The sequence below is a fragment of the Mytilus edulis genome, chromosome 7 (assembly GCF_963676685.1).
Source record: "Mytilus edulis chromosome 7, xbMytEdul2.2, whole genome shotgun sequence".
Lineage (NCBI taxonomy): Eukaryota > Metazoa > Mollusca > Bivalvia > Mytilida > Mytilidae > Mytilus > Mytilus edulis.
The window spans coordinates 64,115,381-64,134,848 of record NC_092350.1 but is presented as its reverse complement, the minus strand read 5'-3'; the positions used below and the strand labels follow the sequence as shown (position 1 = coordinate 64,134,848).

The following is a 19,468-nucleotide window of genomic DNA, read 5'->3' as shown; positions in this document are numbered from 1 at the left end:
ATTTTTTTCTATGTGTGTGCCTTAGGTAGATATTGTGTCTTTTTGCATTAAGAAATTGCATCTGTTGGTTTTATACTTTACAGAAACGTTATTAGTATATTGGAAATAAACTATCAAAATATTAATGTACTGAAAAATATAAGTGCGTATTCGTTTTCTTCTTTTGAGGGTGTTAAATATCATTATAACGCATGTATATTTTCATAATAACATGATAACGTTAACACGTAGAATCATAATGCTTTATGTATGATTTTAAAACAGTTTCTACAGATACTTTTCCTGAAGAACCAAATGATATTTATTGCATAGAGGGTGAAGATGCAATTTTAAAATGCCAACTTCCGCCGGACATTCCACCTGTAAAATGGTTGACAAATGGCAGAGAAATAATAAATAATGACAAGTATATTATTGCAATGGAAGATACACAACACAAACTTACAATAAAGAACACAACCGAAAGTGACAGTGGAGAATATTATGTGCAAGTTGGAGAATTTTCCCAAAAAATACAACTCAACATTACAGGTATCTAAATTATAAAAAATACTGAGACTTCAGTGTTATTTTGTTTCAGCAACAGTTATACTGATAACTGATCTTCAATTAACCCAATAAAACAGGGGTATTGCTCATTATGTATTTGACAGACACGAACATTAATAGTTGATCTTAGATAATAACATATCGCATATACTCTTTATATGACTTATTGCTCTGAAATAATAGTTTTGTGACAATCGGAATATTTATATCGCCTTAATTCACCCACTTTGTGTGTTTGACAATTATCTTAAAAAAAAACTATATATTTATTCGTTCATGGTGTATTAATTTACGTTTTTTGATTGAGTTAAGCCTGCCAATTGATATTTTATCGTATGTTTTTTTATGTTGTGATGTTATGCTATTGTTTCAAAAGGGAGAAGGGTAGGTACCATTAAAACGTTTAATCCCGCTGCAATTGTTTGCACCTGTCCTAAGTCAGGAATCTGATGTACAGTATTTGCCGTTTGTTTATGTAATTTATACGTGTTTCTCGTTTCTCGTTTTTTTATATAGATTAGACCGTTGGTTTTCCCGTTTGAATGGTTTTACATTAGTTATTTTAGGGCCCTTTATAGCTTGTTGTTCGGTGTGAGCCAATGCTCCGTGTTGAAGGCCGTACATTGACTTATAATGGTTTGCATTTTTTAAAATTGTTATTTGGATGGAGGGTTGTCTCATTGGCACTCACACCACATCTTCCTATTTCTATATAGAGGAATATAATAACTTAACACTTGAAATGTAATCAGGTATCAAATATCAACAAAAAAGTTAACATGACAGAAAGTCTCAATTGACTTTAAGAAAATATAAACATAAACATTAAGTAGGAACAATTCGTGCACATTCCTGTATATTTACTATTTCACATTGCGTTTTTTACTAGGCCACAGTAAGATCCGGTTGTTATTGGTTATAGTTATTAATTGTTTTTTAATGACATCATGCATATACATTTACTATGAGTGTTTACCAATTACTTGAAGGGGGACAAGGGCTCGAAAGTTTGTGAAAATATGAGATTTTTTTGATTTTTTCTTAAATTCAAAGTGTCTGCCATTGACAAAAAGAACAAAGCTTAAGAGAATTTATAAATATTTGAAAAATAAATGACATTTATAGTACAAGTCTTAGAGACCCTATAGGGTCAAATGTTGATTAGGTTTCAATTACAATGCTTTGTTATATTTATGTTAAATATTAAACATTTGCATAATTTACACATTTAGTTGTTAAATAAAGTATGTGATTTGTCTCTGTTTGCCTATTTGCGTTTATATTAGAAAAATAACTTTTCTTGAAACCCTATTAGTTATGCATACTTTAATCTTCATTTTGTCTCTTTGATACCTTTTTTTGTTGTAAGAAATTCCGAGTGAAATAAGCAAGAACGAAAGGAAAACTTATATGGATGCAACAAAATCCGGATTAGAGACCAGACAATATGTTAGAATTCAGGTCATTGGCAGAGATCGTGTTGGAAAGACAAGTCTTGTGCGGAGACTATTATTCCCAGAAGATGGCAAATATGATGGAAAAAGCACCGATGGAATTGAAATAAATAGAAAATGCCAAATTAGAAGAAATGATGGAGAATGGTTTGTTGGTGAAGGTAAGCAATGTTTGTATTACCTAAATGAAAACAAGATTTTCAAAAGTGTGTAGTCTAAAATGAAGTAGAAAATACTAAATTGAGACATAAATCTGAAAATAAAAGAATTTGTAAGTCTAAAGCAACCAAGGAAAACGTTTTAATTTTTTATGTTTCACATAATACTCATACTGACTTGGTTCTAAAAAACTTTGAATTTGATGACTTCGCTGTTGAAAGACTTGAAATGTTTGAAAAAAGGTCAAAATCGCACATTTCACTTCCATTTGAGGGAAACAAACCAGCCTGCTAACCCCCTTTTTTCTTTGCATTTTTGGATATAGCATAACTATTTCTATAAAATATGTGAAATTAAAAAATCTATCGGGAGGTTCATATGAGGGTAAGCCACTGTTAGTGTTTTCAGTACTGTCATTTATTATTTGTTGCCTTGTGTACATTATGTTCAACTAGAAAGTGGGATAAAAAAGAGGTAGTGCTATGAGCTTAAACAATAGTTCAGTCCTGCTGCATATCCACATGACTGTCTAAGGATGGGGAATTTTAATTCAATGATGTCCGATTAGGCACAATATACAATACTCGGTTAAGAATGGAATAATGTGGTATGTAAAAATGCTTTTGCCGTAGTTGCATTAGTTTTTTGAAAATTAGATTCAGCAAACTTTTTTTTTACATATACATGTTTGCAACAATATTTTATTACAATCTGTAAGATTTATTGTTAATTTTTACTTGGAGTTTATCAACATTAGATATAACATGTATAAGTGGTTAAACATATTTATGTATTCAAAATTGTATGATAATTTAATAATTATTCACATTCTACAACAAGTTTTCTGAAGATACCTTTGTTGTGCGTTCACTTGTTATATTGTACGAGTCTTCATATTACTGCATTGTAGTTGACACACATCAGAAGGAAATGATAAGAAGAATAGAGCTAGCTGGTTCTATGGAACAATCAGAAACAATTTCTAAGCAAACACGTCAACGTTTATCTAAGGAATATGTATTAGAAACAGAAACGATACAAAAGGAACAGATACCAACTACCTCTAAGGAATATCTGCTGGATATAGAAAAGAAACAGCACGACCAGGAACCGCTTTTATCCTATGAGAAAGACATTGTGACAGACAAGTTAGATGGTGTTACTAAAATAAATCTATCTGCTACAACTATCAACGCAGATGACAACGAATTACGCAAAACAAACAAACAAACCCATGATATTTTTACTAATCCGGAACTAATTGATACTCATGTCATGCCTGCTGACCAAAAAACGGAAATGATGAATCAGAAATTGGATGAAATTATGTCAAGAGCCAAGACATGTACAGTAAAAGGAAAAAAGGTGTCCGATGATCTAGTAGAATGTGGTATTTGGGATTTTGCTGGCCAACGAGACTATTATGCCACTCACCAGACATTCTTTACTCCACATGCAATATATCTTCTTGTTGCAGATATTGAAGACAATATAAAACCTTTAACACACAATGAAGATGATTGTTATTGCATTGACGGTAAAGTTATAACAAATGTATTTGATGTATTGCAAAATCATAAAGATATCTTGAATCATGAAAGTGATGGTCCATGTTTTGTTTCGTAAAGAAATTTCATTTTGCAGACGATTCTATGTGCTCATATTTGATTAGACTTGAGTGAAGATTTATGTTCAGTATTCAATTCCTTTAACAACAGGGATTCACAATGTAAAAAATATGGAAAATGTTTAACTGCAGTGAACCAAAAAGTTGTTGTCTGTCAATGACAATTTCTTATCAAGTGTAGCCTTCCTAACTGAATAGTAGTTTGATGATAAGATAAAGTAAACAAGTCATGAGCCTGTAGTTCTGTGTTTGTCGTTGTTTCATATCTGTCATATTTGCATTTCGTTAAATGTTCTTTTATAAATCATGCCTTTGTTTTCTATATTTTATCGTTTCACATTTTACATATCCTTTTTATTTATAGCCGGTTACACACTATAGAGTTTTGTCATTCTCCAAGGCCATATGGTTTCATATAATTGCTTATACCTTATGATCATCGCTGAATTGTTGTCTCATTTGCAATCATACCACATATCCTTATGTTCATATCAAATAAAGGTAACAGTAGTATACCGCTGTTCGAAATTCATCAATCGATTGCGAGAAAAAAACAAAAAAATATACACATTGTTTTGTTTAATTTATATTTGTATCAATACATATGTTATGAATGTGTTAAAGAAAAAAAGTAACCTTGATTCGAATTAAATGCATTAAAACATGTTATTTAAAGAAAACACATCTGTTATCAATATCAAACGGTTTGTCAATGCTCTTCAACTTTGTACTTGTTTGCCTTTACAACGTCACTGATGAGTCTTATGTGGACGAAACGCGCGTCTGGCGTATTAAATTATAATCCTGGTACCTTTGACAACTATTATAGATTAATATTAAAGTCGAAAGAGAGATTAAGCGTCTTGTTATCCTCACATTTCTGAAATAAAACGAAGAAAATTCACCTGTGAGGATAAGAAATAGAAAATAAAAAAAATGGATTAGGAAGACATGTTTAAAGAGTAATTTTTTATCAGAGGGGACAGTTAAAAGAGATATTATGAATACTATTTCATGACGTTCATGTCTTCTTTTTTTTTATACATAACTCTTTTCCATTCGAGAGATTCAGCTACGTCTAATGTGTACCACCAACAAGAAAAATAAACATGAACATTAAAAAGCGGATTTGTTTAATTTTGAAAATCAACAAAGGCAGCAGCAGTATACCGCTGTTCAAAATTCATATATCCATTGAGAAAAAAAAAAACAAAAGTATACCGCTGTTCAAAATTCATATATCCATTGAGAAAAAAAAAAAAAACAAATCCGGGTTAAAAACTAAAACTGAGGAAATCATATCAAATATAAAAGAACTACGACACAGCAGAAACACAACATTAAAATGTAACACCCACAGAAACGAACTATATTATAACAATGGTCATTTTCCTCATTTTCGTGATAATGTAATAGTTAAAGATTACTGAACAACTATATTTTCTTATAGGCAGGGAATGAAATAGCTTTTATCGTTTCTTTTCAGATTACATTGACTTTTGGTTTGACAATATTCACTGTTTTTGTAACAATCATTCAGCAGAAAAACTGTACCCACCAGTTATAATGGTTTGTACCGGTACTGACAAGTTTGAAAAGGTATAGATATTATGATACGACATTGATGTATGTCTTCTGAAAAAAATCTCACATGTAGTTAGTGTCACTGTTTGTTGTTTCTTTTAAGATGTTTTCAATACCATGTAAGTGATTTGCGACGAATGTTGATAAATTTGAAACCGTAGTATGTTTATCAGGTAGCGGAGACAATGCTGCTATCTATTTTGCAATTCTTTGCATTTCCGACGGGATTAGTATTATATAATCAATCGTTTGTATCAAATGGTTTATCATGTTTATTCTAATGATATTTTATTGTTGCATATAAGAGTTAAATTGAATGTATACATAACAATATATAACCAACATCTTGCTCTTTGTCATCACTCCAGTTTTTATAATAGAACTGAATTATTATCTAAACAAGTTTATAGCATAATGATGAACATGGTAGATACATTGTCCAGTTGTGATAATACATTCATTTCCCGGGACTGAGGGAGATATGAAGATGCTTTCACCCACGAATATTCATATTTCACGAGGGCTTTACCCGAGGGAAATATGATTTTTTTAGGGTGAGCAGATCTTCATTTCTCCCGAGGCAAAGGGAAATGAATGTGTTATTCCACTGTCTACGTTATGTTTACTATCAATACATTAAATGATAGTTTGCATACACTTTTCTTCTTATCCACTTGTTTTTATAAGTAAATTTAAACACGACATACTTATTTATAAACAGGACCGATCAAAATTTAATTATCAGTCTTTTTGGTTTATCGTCTGAAATAAAAACATGATAATGATTTTTGCTATCGCTTTTTTTAAGAAGAATATTTAAGAAGTTCAAAACGGTATGTACCTTAACCGCGCGTAACGTCACACGATATAATCTCGCCATTTCAGAGGGGACTATGCTCGTCAGAATGGAATATGAAGATTTGTTCAATGACACGTGGGATTGTCTCACCCAATCAAATATTGATTCTACAAAAAGAAATCACCAATTCACCAACATTCCAACTAACTCCATTTTCAGAAAACGACACCTGTAACAAACATTAACTTTTAGCTACCGCATTACAAGCAGAACTAAAAACAATGAAAGTCCCAACTATGTACTGGCTTCCGAAGCTACACAAAACACCTTACAAATATAGATTTACAAAATGTATTTCGTCTTCAAGCCATTGTTCCACTACTACATTATCTATTCTTCTTACCAGTACACTTGGTACAATCAAAAACCTGATAATAAATTGTTCAAATAAGGCCTTCGAAAAAAGTGGAATTAATTACTTTTGGAGTGTCAAAAACTGGTTGGAAGTACTTGATAAATTGCATGCCTAAATTTGTTCAAAGTTTTGATTTTTCTACCCTATATACCACATTGCCTCACATTCTTATTAAGAAAAAATTCACACAATTAATTAAATGGACATTTAAAAAGTCAGAATGTAAAAATATATGTTCAAACTCTTTTAGGTCATTTTTTAGTAGCAATAAACAAAAAAACTATGTCAATTGGACATGCTTTGATACTATATCTGTCCTTGAATTTTTACTAGATAACATTTGTGTTTGCTTTGGAGTTTCTATGTATCGTCAGGTTATCGGAATTCAAATGGGGACTAACTGTGCACCTTTTATTGCGGAACTGTTTTTGTATTGCTATGAGTTACAATTTATGACAAAAATCAGCAAAGACCCATCGAAACAACATCTGATCCACAAATTTAATAATACTTTTAGATATTTGGATGATATTTTGGCTCTCAATAATGACGACTTCACTATGTATACTAAAGAAATTTATCCTGTTGAACTTACTTTAAATAAAGCTAATACTAACAATGACCACTGCCCTTTCCTCGATCTTGATATCTATATCATTATGATAAAAGAGATGATTTATCATTTCCTATCGTTAATTATCCATGTTTAGATGGTGACGTTCCCTTGTCACCATCTTACGGTGTTTGTATATCTCAACTTGTACGATTCGCTCGTGTATGTAACAATGTTTTAGATTTTAACGAGAGAAATTTATGTATTACTGCAAACTTATTACACCATGGTTTTCGATATCACAAACTAGTCAAAACATTTACTAAATTTTATCATCGGTATAAGGACATCATTCGTAAATATAGCTCAACATGCAGACTTCTTATACGTTCAGGTATTGCACATTCAATATTTCATGGAAATATTCTTTATAAAGCACAAAAATGTCAGTATCTTTTAATATCTGCTGGGCAGTATTAATCTTCACGTGTCCAGTCTATTTGTTCGTTAGGCCTTTCAGTTTCAGTATTTTTATTATTAATGTGTGCAGATAATAGTCCTTGTCATTAGTTGATAATATACCAATTGTTATCAAAATTAGTAAAGCCATTTTTTTTCTTTATTTTCTTATTTTTTTTTTGATTGATATTCTGCTGGCCATTATAAAAGCAGTTCAGAGTAGCTACTAATAAATTGTAAACAAATCTAATGGACTATATCACTATATGATAACCTTTCTGGAAAACACGCGAAGGAGTCATGCTCTAAAATTATAAAATGTGAATGTAAATATTGCCGAAGGCGATAAAAATAGGTATAACAGACAGTGGCCGCTATTGTGACTTTGACAAAACGAAAAATGCTCATATATTATGACATTATTCACGTCAATTTAAAACAATTTAGCAGATCAGTTTCTTATAAACTTATTTGTATGTTAATATGATATTCTTTATGTCTGCAATGGAGTTTTTTTTTAGAGTTGTATTTAGATACTGTTCATTACTATTTGTTGGATATTCATTTTTCGTGGATTTCGAAGGTATACATTGTAGATGAACCACGAAAGTAAATGTTCAATAAACATTATTTTTTTAATAGACTTGTATAAAGACTTCGAAAATAACACGAAATTAAATGTCCACGAACATGCAAGTTTTCCAAGAAAATTGGTATCCACAAAAAATTATTAATTAACAGTAAACACTATCAACTAAATGATATAGTTTAAATGAATTATAAATGAGGAGCTTTACCTATTTTGACTTAATCAAATTTAAGTTTTGTAAATGTCAACAATTCAATATATTAGTATCATTTTTATACATTCAACCATTTCATTGGTATAAAAACGATACAGCAATGTCATTCTAGTTGGCAGGTTTCATTTTGATATCTTCACTAATATAATTGTCATGGTTTTTTCTAAAGTATTTTATAGAAATCCAATTCCGCCATTTATAAATGGGCACTGTTCCCGCAAATTTCGTTTTATAGTGGATTTATTAATTAAACAATTTTTCATAACCTATATCATGTATATTAAAATTATGCAAAATTTTATGTTTGACCTCATTCTGAGCGATTTATTTTAAAATTTGCAAACACCAAATTCACTGTTGGGTAAAATAGTAAACAAAGATACCAGTATTATAGTATAATACGCCAGACGCGTGAAAGGTTTAAGATTTATTTGTATCAAAATAAAAAAAAAATAAAAAAACTTTCTGATTAGCCATTGAAGCTGGGCGATTAAGGCTCGTGTTTGTTTAAATTTGTTATTTTCGTATATGGAAAGAGCATTTCACAATGATGCAAGTAAACTAAGCTGCTAGTAAACAGTTCTCAATTCACGGAATACCTATTTAGCATATTGCGGATTACTTATTATTACTAAATGCAAGTACATGAACTCAATTAGTTTTTGCCTCAGATGAACAGTTTTTACAAATGTACCTGTTGTTTATTTCCAGGCTGAAGATAAAGAAATATACGCGGACAAACTTCTTGTCTATTTTGGCAAAGACAACAAGTTTAATCACAACAGAGGCATCTATTTTATTTCGAATACACAGTTCAAAGAAGAAGATAGCAAAGAAATCAAAATCTTGAGAAAACATATTTCAAATATTGCATTAGAAATGGGTTACTTTGGTGAAACACTTCCTACAAACTGGATTCAACTAGAAACTGCGGTTAAAGTTTTAAAAGATTTAAACATATATGTATATTCGTGGTATAATATGGAGAAATTAGCGCAAAAATATTCGTTAGAAGAAAAAGAACTGCTCCTGTTCCTAAATTACCAACATAAAATTGGAAATGTAATATTTTTCAAGGAGATCAGTGAATACATCATTCTACAACCAAATTGGTTAGTTAAATGTTTCAGATGCCTTGTATGTGATTCCAATAATGGAAAGATAAATTTTAACTTAATTTGTCCAACTGCTTGGAATGCGTTAAAAAGCTCAGGAGAATTATCAGACATATTAATCAGTCAGCTATTCCAAAAAGAACCCGAACTGAAGTTTGGTGACCACAAAACGTATTTACTTAATATCATGGAAAAATTTGATATTGTTATAAAACCAAAATTTCGGGATACCAGCATAGACAAATGCCAGAAGTCAGATTCCTACTTTTTGCCGTGCATGATTGACACATCATCATCATATGAAGATATTTTAGATACATTTATTTCAAAGAGTTCTGATGTTTCAATTACACCTTGGTTGATTTTCGAATTCGAATTTCTTCCTTTTGCATATTTCAATCACATTTTGTTCCATTACATTAGAAATTATGAAGTTTGTGAAGTAAAGGGTTTATACAGAGGAAAAGCAGTGTTCTATTTAGCCGAACTTAGTAAATTTATCATCTGCTTTTCACATAATGCTGTATCCGTACAAATATGGAGACGGCATGATGTTTTGGATGATAATGTATATCAGACCTTCTTAAATGAATTATGTGATATCATTGAAACCATACAAGGAAAATTAAGGCATACTATATCTTACAGTATCAAATTTAAATGTAGTACTGGAGATTACTCTGAGAGCTCAGATAGAATCCCCCTAAAAAACAACGAGGACATTAGTGGAGAATACTTGTGTAATGAACATTCTTGCGTACACAGCATGGCTGACCTAGGGAACAGCTGGTTAAAACATTTTGTGAGTATTGATTTCGTATTTGCAAATTCTTGAGAGTTGAATTGAAGAACTGCAGTTGTGTCTTAGCCATTCCAGTCTAATCACCTAATAAATATTAAATGTCTTTGGTTGTAAGGTATACATTTATAGACATGCAGAATAGGCAAATTTGTTCTGCAGCTCTCACTGTGCATTTTATTATATCCGAATGTCTTTCCGTTTATACCAACTAATTGAATCGATATATGGTAAGATTTCTAAATTAAAAAAAAAAAACATTTTTAATTATTTTTGTCTAAGAAAACTTATTATGAAATCAAGTCTAATTGTTTCAAGCATTTATTTAAGTAAACAGAATATATATACACTTATATAATCATATAATAATAAATATTGTATTTTTGATTTCGCTAAATATTAGTTTGCATTTACAAAAAATAAATAAACTGCATGTTGAAATACCATATAAGCAATCAATTTCAAACATTCGAAGTATCTAATTGAATGAATGGCATACATGTATAAAACAAAGTGTCATAAAAATGAGGTTATATTTTTACCTTTGAGTATAATTATTTCAAAGTGCTGTGATGTTCATTTATTATCAGTTTAAACCACTCCTGGGATATATTAGAAAGTATTAGAAGAACTTGTCTAGAACATTGCATTTATCCGTACATCTTTACACTATTAGAACATTTTGACAGCAGGTCACACCCGAGTACAAAATTAAACAATTTTAACTTAGCTAAAATAGTTATGATAATTAGATAAAGATCGTATTTACTCATTTGTCAACTAGAACAAATCCTGACAGTTCTACCGTGTTTTTTTACCGACATAGTTTTAAAGTTGCTCGCACCATAATTTGAATAATAAAACTGATCTATACACGTATCTTGCCTCAAAATTTTTTTAGTGTCAAATTCCTCCGGTGGTAACATACCTAAATACGAAAACGATATGGCCACTGTTTATTCATAATTTATGTAGTAAGGTGTATATTGGAGATATACAATTGCCTTTTTAACAAGCAGTTAACCCTGTCACATTCGTTGTGTGCCTGTCATAAGCCAGGTGCTTGTGTAGTTTAGGATTATCGTTGGTTCATGTCTGTTATATTATGATGATGATGATGATGATGATGATGATGATGATGATGATGATGATGATGATGATGATGATGATGATGATGATGATGATGATGATGATGATGATGATGATGATGATGATGATGATGATGATGATGATGATGATGATGATGATGATGATGATGATGATGATGATGATGATGATGATGATGATGATGATGATGATGATGATGATGATGATGATGATGATGATGATGATGATGATGATGATGATGATGATGATGATGATGATGATGATGATGATGATGATGATGATGATGATGATGATGGGTAGAACTGTTCGAATTTGTATTCGAATAGATTATCCCATATTAAGTCATACTGTTGATACCTTAGTTATTATTATTGGCAGCTTATAAGTTGATATTTTTCATGTTTAATATTTATTTTTAATCCAAAATTAGTTTTGTTGCATACACACATTGTTGATTATTGAAAATTGAGGGAATATAATTAATATCTAAAAAAGGAAATGAGGTATTTTTGCAAGATGAATATCAACCAAAGATAACATAAAGTACGTGTAAGCAAATATAGGCACTCGAACTGCCTACGACAATGAGACATAACCACACCGTTTAGTCGGTCACAAAACGGCTTGACATGAATAAAATAAGCAATTGAATTGATAATTTTAAAGTTGCTCGCACCATAATTTGAATAATAAAACTGATCTATACACGTATCTTGCCTCAAAATTTTTTTAGTGTCAAATTCCTCCGGTAGTAACATACCTAAATACGAAAACGATATGGCCACTGTTTATTCATAATTTATGTAATAAGGTGTATATTGGAGATATACAATTGCCTTTTTAACAAGCATTTAACCCTGTCACATTCTTTGTGTGCCTGTCTTAAGCCAGGTGCTTGTGTAGTTTAGGATTATCGTTGGTTCATGTCTGTTATATGATGATGATGATGATGATGATGATGATGATGATGATGATGATGATGATGATGATGATGATGATGATGATGATGATGATGATGATGATGATGATGATGATGATGATGATGATAATGATGATGATGATGATGATGATGATGATGATGATGATGATGATGATGATGATGATGATGATGATGATGATGATGATGATGATGATGATGATGATGATGATGATGATGATGATGATGATGATGATGATGATGATGATGATGATGATGGGTAGAACTGTTCGAATTTGTATTCGAATAGATTATCCCATATTAAGTCATACTGTTGATACCTTAGTTATTATTATTGGCAGCTTATAAGTTGATATTTCTCCATGTTTAATATTTATTTTTAATCCAAAATTTGTTTTGTGGCATACACACATTGTTGATTATTGAAAATTGAGGGAATATAATTAATATCGAAAAAAGGAAATGAGGTATTTTTGCAAGATGAATATCAACCAAAGTTAACATAAAGTACGTGTAAGCAAATATAGGCACTCGGACTGCCTTCGACAATGAGAAATACCCACACCGTTTAGTCGGTCACAAAACGGCTTGACATGAATAAAATAAGCAATTGAATTGATAAAAATAACGGTCTAACTTATAAGTAGTCATCACTTTGGTGTTGGCATGAATATCAATTATATGGTAATTTTTATAAATGTACTGTCTGCCAAAAAATGGATTATGAAATACTAGGAATTTTATTATCCCAGGCATATATTACATTAGCTTTATTGGACACAACGTTTTTGAATTTGTGTTTCTTAATGCTCTTCAACTTTGTACTTGTTCGGCTATCTTACTATTTTAATCTAAGAGACACTAATGAGTCTTATGTAGACGAAACGCGCGTCTGGCGTATCAAATTATAAGCCTGGTATCTTTGATAACTAGTTAAACATTACCATCCAACTTGAATAAAAGGACATATCATGTATCTGTGATATCCCTTAAAATTAAATACTCGAACCAATTGTTATTGATTGCATGAAACTGAAAATTGGAAATATGCCAATAGTAATTTCGATAATAAAAAACAAAAACAAGCGAACGACCGACTTTGGTAAGATGAACCGATTACGCTGTCATAGATGTATTACCAAACATGCGTTCAAACCGGAAATAGGAAAACTGACAACTAATTGATCTCGTATATTTAATGAGTGTGACAAGTCTATATAAGAAGCTGTTTGTATCAACATCTAATTGAATTAAAATTTAAGAATGTCGCTTATGGTAATATAATATATTTCAGGATAGGTACTACAAGAAACCAGGACAGAAAGGACTAGCCCTGATTGTTAATCTAATGTTCTGTGGTACAGGGTCGGGGAGACAACATAGACAAGGTAATATAAAACATCTTCTTGAACTTTAAAATTTTAAAATTAGATATATTCATTGGTGGGTGGTTGAGCAAGGAACAAGTCAAAATCATATAGTGAGATAAAATATGAGTTTGCTCACAAGTCCTTCTTTCACGATATGAATCTTGATTTATCATATTTAAGCTGTGTAAAAAACGATAATGGTATGAAAAAAAGGGGAACACTACAAAGAACATCATGAACAGGTTTCAAATTGTGTAATATGATAGTCACACTATTAAAGTTGTTGTAATCCTTGGATAAAAAAACAAATCATACTCAGTTTAATTGGAACTTAGCTTGTTATTTAGTTTTTCGTAGACTAGTAATTGATGATTACTGTTGATTATTATTCACTACTTTGTTTATCCTGCCAACTGAAACCTCGTGACATAAACATGTGTGTGACCGTCCGTTCGTTCCTTCATCTATTTGTGGTGTCGTTCATCTTAATATTCGTGTTACAATTTTCAAACCGAGGTAGTCAGAATCTTAATCAGTCTCTTGTTTTTATATGCAGTGGTTTGTTTTCATCAGGGACGCTCAATTACCAAAGATTTGAAAGACATGTATTAAAATTTAAAAAGTCATATCGAATAAGGAAGGAAACAGGATATAGTCACAACCATATTGGTTATACATTTCCTGAAAAATATCATTGGAATATAATAAAAGGTAAACAAGATGTTTGCTATATTTTAGAACATTTTTCATATTGATATTGAATTTAAATAAAGGAAGTCACCTTGTGTATAATGTTCTTATGAAAGAAGTATGCAAATGCACGACGAGTCAACGGTAGTGAATCATGGTGATATTTCAACGATATATGACGTTTTAAAACAAAAGTGTAATTCATTTATGCCAGTGTTTTGCCCATTTAAGAAACTAACGCTTATCCAATTTTAGCGCACACTGTTTGCCCAATTTTGCGAATAGTTATTTTATCTTTTTAACTTATCAAGAACATAAAATAGATAAAATTGGAAATGGAAATTAAGGGGGATGTGTCAAAGAGACAACAACCCAATCAAAGGGCAGAAAGCAACCGAAGGCCACCAATGGGTCTTCAATACAGCCAGAAAAGTCCACACACATAGTCGGGCTTTACCTATCCACTTAACAAAAGGTGAACTAGTTCAATGCAAATGAACGCCATACTTAACTCTAAAACATATAAATTAACTCATTATAGATACCAGGATAAAATTTTGTATTTACGCCAGAACTGAAACTCAAATTTAATGATAGATTGAATGATGTGTTTTTTCATTGTACATTCTCACTAATTTGATTTGCTAAGAAAGAGTCATACGTTGAATTATATTTTCAAAGGTAGACTGAAAACAAGTTAATTAACCACTTCGCTGTCTAATTGTTTGTTTTTAATGAAAAAAATTTGGTCTGAAGATTCCAAGTTGCAATTTAAGACCTGAATATGTGGTTACTTTGTGCTCAAAAGAATCTCCTTTCCCTGCCAAGGGATCAGGTCCTTGATGTTTTGTACTTTAGAATGGATGTCTCTATTACAGCTGATTTCCTTTCTTGAGGTCTTAGACCACTCTACGAGTCAAACAGAACTGTGAGACGGGCTTTAACTTCTGAGCCTTACGTTCAACTAGTTGCATAGAATCAAACACTTCTCATTCAGAACGGAGGATCTGTCGGAAAATGACATTTCAGAGCCAATGTGACCTTACGGTCACCTATTCTGGAAGAACTGGACAGCAATATGTGTGGACATCGCCCTTGAGATGGTCTACTTCCTCATTATTATAACACCAAATGCTCATTTGCATGGGGTATTCACTCGTTTTGTGGTTGCAACCCTATAAACCTGCTTTTTGGACGGACACTTAGGACTCTACTGCTAGAAGTTCTCCCATAGATTGCTTCTATATATTGCGTCTGTTTCTCTTCATTTTGGTGACTATGGTAACAAGCTCTTGTCCTATGATTCTTTTTTCCTTTTTTCATTTTGACCAACCTCTTTGTTTATTTATGGGCTTAACATCGGTAGTTATATATATCAATAGGGACAAAAAAAAGTCAGCCTTTTTTAACACTCCTGGTGTCAACCTACAAAAAAAAGTTTTCGTCGAAGTCCTCCAACTCAAAGACAATAATATCCTTTTAACTCACATTTGCTAATCCATGCCCCACACCGTAAATAGACACCACGGAAGATGCCAAATTGATGTTTAGCCTTACGATATAACTGATTTCCACACTGGTATCAATGTAATTTTTCACATTTATCTACTATGTTTTGACAGTAAAATAGCTCACCCACAAACGTTCCAGGTTCTCGAAATGACTATCATTTTTCAATGACTTTTAAATGTCAACTTAAAGTTTTCTTGGGTATGCCAGTTTCCCAATAACAAAACGTCTTCATGGTATACTACATCTGATCTATAAGCTTATTGTTCATGATTCAATATATAAAAAAAATGATCCAAATCTCTTTGAAACTCAAGAAATCATTAATGTGTATCGCCCATGAATATTATGAAGTGAAATCGACAAAAAAATTACAGTTTACAGTTTACGATGGTATGTTTGGCATTATGATATCAAAATGTACACCTAGTGAAACAAAATTAACGACCAAATTATATTCTAGTATGTTTATAAATGCTAATATTACAAGAATTAGTTATTGAGTTCAAGTTACACTTAATGAACGCCGTCTAGCGGATTCCGCGAAATGTTGTGACAATTTGTACGAGTGACGTCCCTTTGACAATATAACGCAATGTTGCAACCGGCTTCTTTCCGAAGGGACAACCATTCATATGATTGAGAGTATGTAACTTCTTAGAAAATGAACTTGATTGCTAAAATTGAAGATGAAGAAATGCTACAGAATATTGAAAATGAACTTAAAAATAGCCATGAAGACGATCTTCGAAATTAAAATCAGGAACTTGGCTGGCGTCAGGGACGTCGGTGGCAGAGCTTGGATATCTCCTTTTAGTACCGAAAGTAAAATGAAAATCCAATAAGTAGTCAGTTCTTCAATAAGACAGCAAACCAGACAACAATACCAGGACACAAACATTGGAAAAGGAAAAGACATCTGATGATATGCATTTGAGCAGATGGACTTTAACAAAGGACGAATTTTCCAGTCTTGTTTCAGCCTTTATGTGTACCATTGATTTTATATTTTTTGGGTTTAATTTTGGTAGGCATATTGCACATATATATGTACATCTGTGTGTATGTCATGTCTCAACCTCCGTATTTTTTATTTATTTTGTTGTAAATGTTTTATACTATATATGATTATAAATAGCTCTAAAACATAATGAGAAACATATCTTTATTTAGCCTATGTATATGAAGGAATGAGCCCATTCCAAACAGTGAACTTTGTAACTGCTCTCATCTTACCTCCTGTCAGTAACACTTTTATTATCAAGAGAAAGAGAAATTGGAAAAACCCTTTAAGATAACGCTAAATGGTCATGTTAGAAACCTTTAGAAAAAGAAATAGCAATGAGCATACATGTACTACGTACAATATATCATTATAATTGAATGCTACATAATCTTCAAAACCAGATATAACACTGTTTCCAAATACATAAATGATTTCAATAAAAAAAAAAGAAATCGATCACACATAAGGGATAATAATTATGGGGGAGGGAGTCCAAACAATAATAAAAAGGGGGAGTTCGAATTATATGTCCCCTTTCAAAATGCATTTATCGCTAAAAAATAAAAGCGGGGTTCGAACCCATGGACCCCCCTTTTTGCACTATCCACTGATCATGATTACTAGACTTAAAAAATATGCATATTAACAGATGAAATAGGGTGAGCAATTGCATAGGGCACTTGAATTGAGCGAAATACAAATAGGGTCATTCGAGCACCACTATCACTGGACATTTTTGCGTCGCAGTATTAACCTTATCTTGATTTTCAAATAGGACATTTGAAGTTTTTAAAAATATTTATACCCTGATTTTACAACCGAGAAATTTGACATGTTTTAGTTGTAATGATAGTGTAGTCCTGGGTTAATCTCTTCTTACCAATCAATTAGAGTAATACTGACAACTATAGGTCACCGTATGACTTTAATAATAAGCTAAGCCCATACCGCAAGTCCGCCTATTTTTGTTTTGGCTCAAATGTCTGTAATAAAGGCGTTGAAATGATGTATACTTTTGCGCTTAAACGTTTTTTTTATCGCTCAAATGTTTTGCCATTTCGTTCTTTGGGATATTGAATCCATGCATCTGTTTTGATGCAGTTTTTTAACAAGGAGTTTAAAATTCGTATCTTGATAAGAGTTTTTTTTTATATATATGACAGTCCCTATAACATCTGAGGTATTTACCATTAAGCTACGTGTGATTCAATATGTCATTAACTTGTATAAACAATAATTGTTCTCATTCATGTAATATATCATATTCGATATAAATCAGTTTGTTACTACGGTAAATCAAGCGAAAGAAAGTGTGTTTCCTTCTTTATACGTAGGCCTATTTAGGACCAACTTAAGTCATACTTTGAATCGTAATCCGTACTGAGAAACTCGTTATTACGGATTTGATTCTGAAGACGAAATTAAGAAGATTTATCACGTATAAACAGTCGGTTTTTTTGTTTGTTCAATTAAAATAATTCGTGTTTACCGATTAAAATGTTTTTTATTCTTTTCTTTGTCTCCATACTTGATTATGTTTATACCCATCCTAGGGTCATTATGGGTTTTTTTTTGTTTCTGCGACCATTCGTCAGTCCATCTTTCCCACTTGAAGGTAGTATTTGAACAAGTTGATGTCTTATCACCTTAAAAATGTATATATGATCTTTCTAGTTCTAATTCCATATTATATGTTTTACCCCTATTTCACTTTCCACTGAACATAGAAAATGATAGTGCTTCTGGTGCATCGATCTGTGTACTATAGACACATTCTTGTTTTGGTCCAAACAATGTCTAATATTGTATTATGCCCTTGACAAGCACATTCAATTGAAATTTTAAAAAAATCTGTGTAAAATAATTATCAAGTTGTGATAACGATAAATTAGTGATGTTTAAAAGAATTTATATTAAAATAAATCTAAGTTTAAAGTCTTTCTCACTTAGAATACCAGAAACCACTTCTAATATCGTAGATAATGAGGAAACTGAAGTAGATGGTTTAGATACACTCAATGGATCGTTTGATGGTACATGGCAAAAACGTGGAAGTGGTATATGCTATAACAGTCTTAGATATACTTAAAACCATAAGTCAGAATCATTTTGTAATTTCAAATTTATTCATCACTCTTTTGTTTGTTCCTATCGTATACAAAGCAATACAACGTTGTTCTATTCAAGAAGAGTCAATGAATAATATAATCATTTTATTTCATTTGGACATACAACACTTAGGAAAGAAGACTGGAAATTGGTCTGAATTATGGAGATTGTAGGAAATGTGACCGTGTAGATGAGAACAGAGATGGCCGTGACTGCAGAATAGATCACCAAAAAAGTCAAAATCCATGGAATCTGAACTAGCATTTCAAATGGTGAAGGCAATAGAAAAAACAGGCTGTTAAGTCTGCAGCATAACTATTGATGACGACAGCACAACAATTGCCAGACTCTGTAAAGAGACGAATTTGAGATCGATCTTAACAAACTTTTCGAAGCATATGCATCAAAGTTCGAAAATTTTCGC

At 31.6% G+C, this 19,468-nt stretch overlaps 1 protein-coding gene across 1 annotated transcript in view; it reads left to right on the top strand.

The window, feature by feature from the left end:
* The first annotated feature begins 1,959 nt into the window (after window positions 1–1,959).
* The window catches only part of LOC139483324 (uncharacterized), a 34,396-nt gene continuing 16,887 nt past the window's right edge, over window positions 1,960–19,468 (top strand). The window contains exons 1-5 of the mRNA XM_071267349.1: window positions 1,960–2,164; window positions 3,073–3,699; window positions 5,276–5,388; window positions 9,114–10,319; window positions 13,655–13,748. Of these exons, the coding sequence (XP_071123450.1) occupies window positions 1,960–2,164; window positions 3,073–3,699; window positions 5,276–5,388; window positions 9,114–10,319; window positions 13,655–13,748 (2,245 nt within the window). The remainder of the gene's footprint in view (window positions 2,165–3,072; window positions 3,700–5,275; window positions 5,389–9,113; window positions 10,320–13,654; window positions 13,749–19,468) is intronic.